At 38.6% G+C, this 6551-nt stretch overlaps 2 protein-coding genes across 2 annotated transcripts in view; one reads left to right on the top strand and one right to left on the bottom strand.

The window, feature by feature from the left end:
* Nucleotides 1-2329: 2329 nt before the first annotated feature.
* rnf182 (ring finger protein 182) lies at nucleotides 2330-4928 on the bottom strand. The gene has a single exon (XM_058395533.1). The coding sequence runs from the start codon at nucleotides 4119-4121 to the stop codon at nucleotides 3393-3395; it is 729 nt and encodes a 242-aa protein (XP_058251516.1). The 5' UTR covers nucleotides 4122-4928; the 3' UTR covers nucleotides 2330-3392.
* Nucleotides 4929-6053: 1125 nt separating this feature from the next.
* Nucleotides 6054-6551, top strand: part of retreg1 (reticulophagy regulator 1) — a 15498-nt gene continuing 15000 nt past the window's right edge. Inside the window, exon 1 of the mRNA XM_058395982.1 lies at nucleotides 6054-6287. Coding sequence (XP_058251965.1) covers nucleotides 6139-6287 — 149 coding nt within the window. The 5' untranslated portion in view covers nucleotides 6054-6138. The remainder of the gene's footprint in view (nucleotides 6288-6551) is intronic.

The raw sequence follows: 6551 nt of genomic DNA, 5'->3' as shown, positions 1-6551 counted from the left end.
GAATGTGACACAAGGAAAATAAATAGATACTTCTTTATCCAATCATCTTTGAATATTCTGTTGTCAGTAACTGATACTAAAAATGTTGTAAGAGTGAAGGGGCTACGATGCCACTAATATAACAGCCATATCTTAAAACCACTGATAGGTGAAGGGAATAACATTTGGACGGCTGGATAAGTGTGCCTCGGTTCCCCAGGGAAGAGAGGGCACCTGGATGCACTGTGGGAAGAAACCAAGCCCTCAGAGGCAGTGTGATACTCTGAGTAATGTTCTACTGGGAAACCTTTGTTCCTGACATTCATGTGGATGTTACTTTAACACCTACCTATACCTAAAGTTATTGCCAACGAAATACATCTCTTCAGTGCTATTCCCTAATGCCAGTAGTCTCTTTCAGTAGGATAATGCATCCTGACACACTGCAAAAATGGACCAAGAATGAGCGCAGCACACCTTCAGAGATCTTGTGAAATCTACTCAGTATGAAAATTGCTGAATGTCTTCAATTAACATGCAATTTAAAAAAAAATATTACACACAACAATCTCCATATGAGGATCTTTTGACAGTATAAACACAAAGCAAAATGTGATTTCCTTATATGAAGACAATATGTGAGATAAATAAATTAATCTCAAAATAAACCTGGTTCATCACAATAATACCTGGTTTATCCTGGTAAGGGGCTTGGTAGATCTTGATCCTATTGCTAAAACACTTGACTCAAATCAAGAATACATCCTGAATGGCCAGTTCGTACAATCCCCTCCAAAAGTATTGGGATGTCAAAGTCTATTAGTTTGCTTTTGTTGTGCACCCAAGACATTTGAGACCAAATGCATGAGATGATAGATCAGAATTTCAGTTTTCATGTCATCACTTTTCAGATATTTACATGTAGATGTATTAAACAATTTAAGGAGAAGAAGCAGCTTTTATTTGTCATATATACTTTAGAGCACAGTGAAATCCTTTTCTTTGCATATCCTATCTTAGGAAGTTGGATAAAGCACCCTTGCAGCAGAAATGGTTAAGGGCCTTGTCCAAAGACCCATCAGTTGCAGTTTGGCAGTGGTGGAGCTTGAACCCTTGACCTTTTGATCAGTAACCAAGAGCCTTAACTATTTTGCCATTTGTGACTGACAGGGGGTTCTTTTTCCCAGGTGTGCTCAGTTAGATTTATTGCATTTGTGGTTTAAAAAGATAAACTTTCATGAAGACATGAGAGCTGTGTGTGGGTAGAAAATAAAGCTATTTCAAAGCTGAAAATTAGAAATAATGATTGCACAAGCATTTAGTATAATCAGTACAACAATTTGTAGTGTCTTGAAAAAGAAAGAAGCCACTGGTGCACCAACAACCAGACGTGTTGGTCAAGGAAAACAACAAGAGGTGATGACAAACATTGTGAGAGCTGTGAAGAAATGCGTAAAAACAACAACCTCATCAGAGCAGAAACATAGAGGCCATATCACAAGAAAAAAAAACATTTTTGCAGAGTAATGCATTCCACAATACAACAAAGGACTTTATCAGGGGAAAAAAATTACCAGACCTTAACCTAACTGAGCAACATTTCACCACCTGAAGAGGAGGCTGAAGGGAGAAACCAACCAAAACAAACTAATTCCGATGCTGTCAAACAACTCAAAGAAGCATGTAAGAGTGTAACAGTGTAGTGATGCCAGAGGGTCCCAGCTTGATGCAGTTACTGCATGCTGAGAATATGCAACCAAATATTAAGTGCTATTTAATTTACTTTAAGATGATCTATTCCTATACGTTTGCTCACTTTGAAAATGGGTGGTCTGCCACCAAAAGTGCCATGTTCTTGAGGCAATAAATGAATGAATGAATGAATGAATGAATTAAATAAATAAATAAATAAATAAATAAATAAATAAATCAATCAATCAATCAATCAATCAATCAATCAATCAATCAGCAAATGAAAGCTGAAATTCTGATCAAGGGCTTCAACTTCAATCCCAAACAAAAGATTCGCCCTTGCTATTTCAATACTTTTGGAGGTGACTGCATGTCTATCAAGAATAAATAGGGTAGTTGAACTGAGGTAATTTAAGCGAGATAGACTTTCAGCTGTCTTAATAATTGCACCAGTGATTAAAGTGTGTGGCTTTAAGGCCTAAATAAAATCAAAATGTTTCACACATGTATTTTCATGTTTAATATTCCCACAAAAATGACAAAAACATCCATAACAAAGGCTAAAGAAACTGCCAGTGGCATATTTTTCATTAGTGAATCAAGTGATGTCCCTGATTACACAATAAACAAACAAATACTAAAAGAAATACTAGGCCTATTAATTCAATAGAAAATGTATTTATATTTATATATTTCAAAAACAACATTACAATTTCTTTCACTGGAATTCTGAGATTAAATAAAGTTTATAAACTGGTCATTGGCATAGGTCATGTGCCATTATCTAAACAAATGCCATAATCTAATCAGCCAATCACATGGCAGCAGCACAATGCATGAGATCATGCAGATACAAGTCAAGAGCTTCAGTTGGTCACATCAGACACCAGGATGAGGAGAAAATGTGATCTCTCTGACTTTAACCGTTGCATGGATGTTGGTACCAGATAAGCTGGTGTGAGTATTTCAGAAACTGCTGATCTCCTGGGGATTTCACACACAACAGACGATGAGATTTTCTGAACTACTCAAAACAGCATTGTCTGGTATCAACATCCATGACATGGTTAAAGTCACAATGATCACAGTTTTCCTTTATTTGGATTTTAAACATTAACAGAAGCACTTGACCTGATTTTTCTTTGACCTGCTCCACATGATTTGCTGATTAGAGATAACTGCAGAAGTGTTATAATAAAGGTGTTCATAATAAACAAATAAAGTGCATATATATGTTAACCATTAACATCTGAAATGGATTATATTTCTGTGACAGCAAACCCTGAAGTTTACTAATACCACAGCAGTTTGAAAATGATAACATTCATTAATTAAGGGCATGCTGCACTTTTTTAAAACACTTTTTAAATCAGTTTATTATAAGTCTCAGATTATGGAGCACAATGTGTCTATTGGATACTACTTTAGAAATAATAATGTATTAGAAAGTGTGCATTTACAATAAACCTGCCATATAATTTACAGCCAGAACTGCAGTCAGAGCTGTAAAATAACAACCATTAAAAAGGTAATCAGCATCTTCAGATTGAGAATTCGTAAGTATTGTGGTATAAAGATACATGAATTCTAGAGATAGTTAGAAATTATATTCTAAAGTAAAACTTTCGTTTTGTTCATTTTGCCAACTGAGAACTGAGGCTTTCAATAACCTGTCAGTCCATTATGTCCACAGAGAGAAGGAGACATCCATGTTTTGATCCTTAAGGTGGACGTGAACAGTCCCAAAACTCATGGCACACACACTGGCACATTCCATACACTATGACGATGACCAGGCTGACAGGCATTAAACTGATCAGCAGAACTCCTAGAGTGGTCTTCTGCATGATAAGTAAGTAGATACCTGTTGGCAAAGAGCTGAAGTACAAAAGCCCCACGACCCACACCAGAATTCTGGCCAATGCCTGACACAGCATCGTCATACAGTTCCACACTGTGCAGCGTCGTGTCACTGAGGCCATGGAGTCCAGGCTGGAGGAGCGGTGATCTGCTGAAATGGCACGCTCCTGTGGTGATTCCATAATAGTGATGACCACATAGTTGGAGCACAGAGACGAAGGCGTTGCCGATGCTGAATGACCCACCAGAGAATTTAGATGTCTGGGAGTGAGCAAAATCTCACCCTGGCTCCCCTTCAGGTATTGGTTTTGGATGGACAGCACAGTCACCAAGTTGTAGTCATCCGGTAGACTGCCACCAGCTTCTCCAGGAAGATCAGTAACATAGCGGCAGAAAGGACAGACCACTGAGTTCGGAGGTGACTCACCCAGATTGCGGATTTTTGCCAGGCATTTGGAGCACAAACGATGGCAGCACTCAAGCACTTTTGGTCGCCGACTGGAAAGATTGTAAGCAGAATAGCAGATTTTACACTCCAGCTCCTCCGTGCTCAAACCATCCGCCACTTCCTCTGGTAGTTTGCTCATCATCTCTTGCTGGTCTCAGCGTTCTTGCATAGACTTGGGAACATAGTCTCAAGGTAGCTACTATGTTACAACTGGATGCCTGACAGACTGCGCCAAAACTTTTACCAACTCAGGGTCACACGCAAAAATGGGAGTTTTTTCTTACAAGAGTTTGATGTAGGGAGAGTTTCATTCTCTGTGTGGAAGCCTGGGGAGAGAGGCTTGTCACAGAAAGGATAACTGTTAACACAGCACTAGAGAACAAATGCAGCAGCAACAAAGCAGGTCCTGTAAAATCAGGCCTGGAATTTTCTAGCCAGGCCTATTGTTGCATGTGAAATTCAGTCCAATTAGGGTCTTCATGCCCCATTCTGGCACGGTTATTACTGTCATGATCTGCTTTGTTTCTTCTTTCTGTCTTTCTTTGTTGTAATGCTTTCTGCACATTTTAAAATATTTCAAGGAACCTCCCAAATGTTTGCTTAATAATGACAGAGAGTACAGCTGAGGAATTAATTTTTTTTAGCAGGATCCTGCACTGAAAACTGCCCTGGATATTTAGCCAGTTCATTAGTGTCTACTGTTTGCTCAGAAAAAAATGGGTTATGCCTCTTTTGTTCTGTCTTCTGTGCTGACTCTGGAAGACACCTTTTATTTAGAATCTATCATGTGTGATCATTTCACATACTGGCTGAAAACATAAAAGGATTACAAAAACGGTAAACAAACAGGGGATATTTCAATACAGATTACAGATAATCCTGTAATATTATAATATCAGGAATGCTAAGTTTGTAATTGCTTTGAACATATTTCTAAAAAATCTAATAAAAGAAATTAATACTCTGAAAAAATAAATAAATTTGACACATCTAAATGTAAGGTAAATGGAAAAAAAGGGAATATAAACATTTAAAAACTTTTTCATTTTAGTTGTAACTTTTGAAACTTATGAAACGTTTCATTTTATATATAAACTATGCTATTATACTCTTTATATATACACGATAATTATATATATTACACTATGATGTCCACTGTTTGCACCCTTAAAAAAGATATACATGGTATGCTATGAAGTGAAATGTTTTATCGACTGCCCACGTCATAACAATAGAATCAACAGGAATTAAATACACTAAGAATAGCATTACAACATTACAAGTACAGTAAAAATAGAATTTACTAAAATCCAAACATGATTGGTAGATATAAAGATGCCACTTTGTGGTGATTAGTTAGATGATGGTTGCCCATATAATTTGTTTTAGCTCCTGTTTCCCTCAGAGTAAATATTTTTTATTGACAGTTAGCAAAATGTGAGAAAAAACTATTACAAAAATATAAATATTACAACTTAGGGTGGCACAGTGGTGCAGTAAGTAATGTCGCTGATGTTGAGCTTGGGTTATTGTTTGTGTGGAGTTTCTCTGCATGTTCTTTTAGTGAATGTGTAGGTTTCCACATTTCCTCCCACCTCCCAAAACATGCTAGTAGGGGGATTGGCCCTAGTTCTGAATAAATGTGTGTGCATGTGTGTGCCTGGTGTCCTTCAGTGGACTGGCATCCCTTACAGTCTGTATTACCATCTTGCCTCCATTGTTCCCAGATAAGCTCTGGACCCACTGGTTAGGTGAATGAATGAATGCATGCATGCATGCATGCAAAAAAAAAAAATTAACCTCACCTTTAAGACAGAGCTATTGACATGCCACCATTTTCACACATTCATTGTTTACATGCCTAAGGTAACAGTCTGAACGTGAGAGCAGTACATTAAAAAATCTTTAAATATTTAAATCTTTTTTTTTTTTTAATGTGAGAGTGCGTACACCTGACACTATTTGCTGAAAATAGTCTTGATAATTACGGAATAATCCACGGCAGGTAGAGCCGGCAGGACGACTAGGAGTGGGATCCCAAGAGCAAGCGTGACAAGTCTCCGAATGACGTCAGCGGCAGAACAACAACAAAGCCGCGAGCAGCTGTCGCTGGGTGCACGCGCTCGCGGGGAGGAGCGCGAGCTCAGTCAGGGTGCGCGATGGCGGAGAAAGCGGATCAAGAGGCTACAGGAACCCAGCGGCCGTCATCAATCACCCCGCCGCCGACGTGTTGCCGAAAAACTCTGATGAATTGGAAAAGGCTGGTGAAGACTTGCGCCACCTTTGCAGCGACGAACATCGTGTTCTGGTGAGAGCCGTGACGCAGCTGTTTTTTTTGTCCCCCACGTGAGACTTAAATGTCTATATGTTGTGTTGTTTGCAAAATCCGCACTGCTCACGCTGGACGTGTGTCAGATTCAAATGCATGCTTATCAATACTTCCTATTTGTTAATCTCTGGTCTAGGAAATCTATGCGTTAACCCAACACTGAGGCCTGTCTATTGCTGCAGTGGACTATTCTTCCCAAGTCATGCTACTGGGCTTGAACAGAACCTATTAAGATTAGATAAT

Source organism: Hemibagrus wyckioides, linkage group LG07, assembly GCF_019097595.1.
Source record: "Hemibagrus wyckioides isolate EC202008001 linkage group LG07, SWU_Hwy_1.0, whole genome shotgun sequence".
Taxonomy (NCBI): domain Eukaryota; kingdom Metazoa; phylum Chordata; class Actinopteri; order Siluriformes; family Bagridae; genus Hemibagrus; species Hemibagrus wyckioides.
This window is presented reverse-complemented; position numbering and strand designations above follow the sequence as displayed.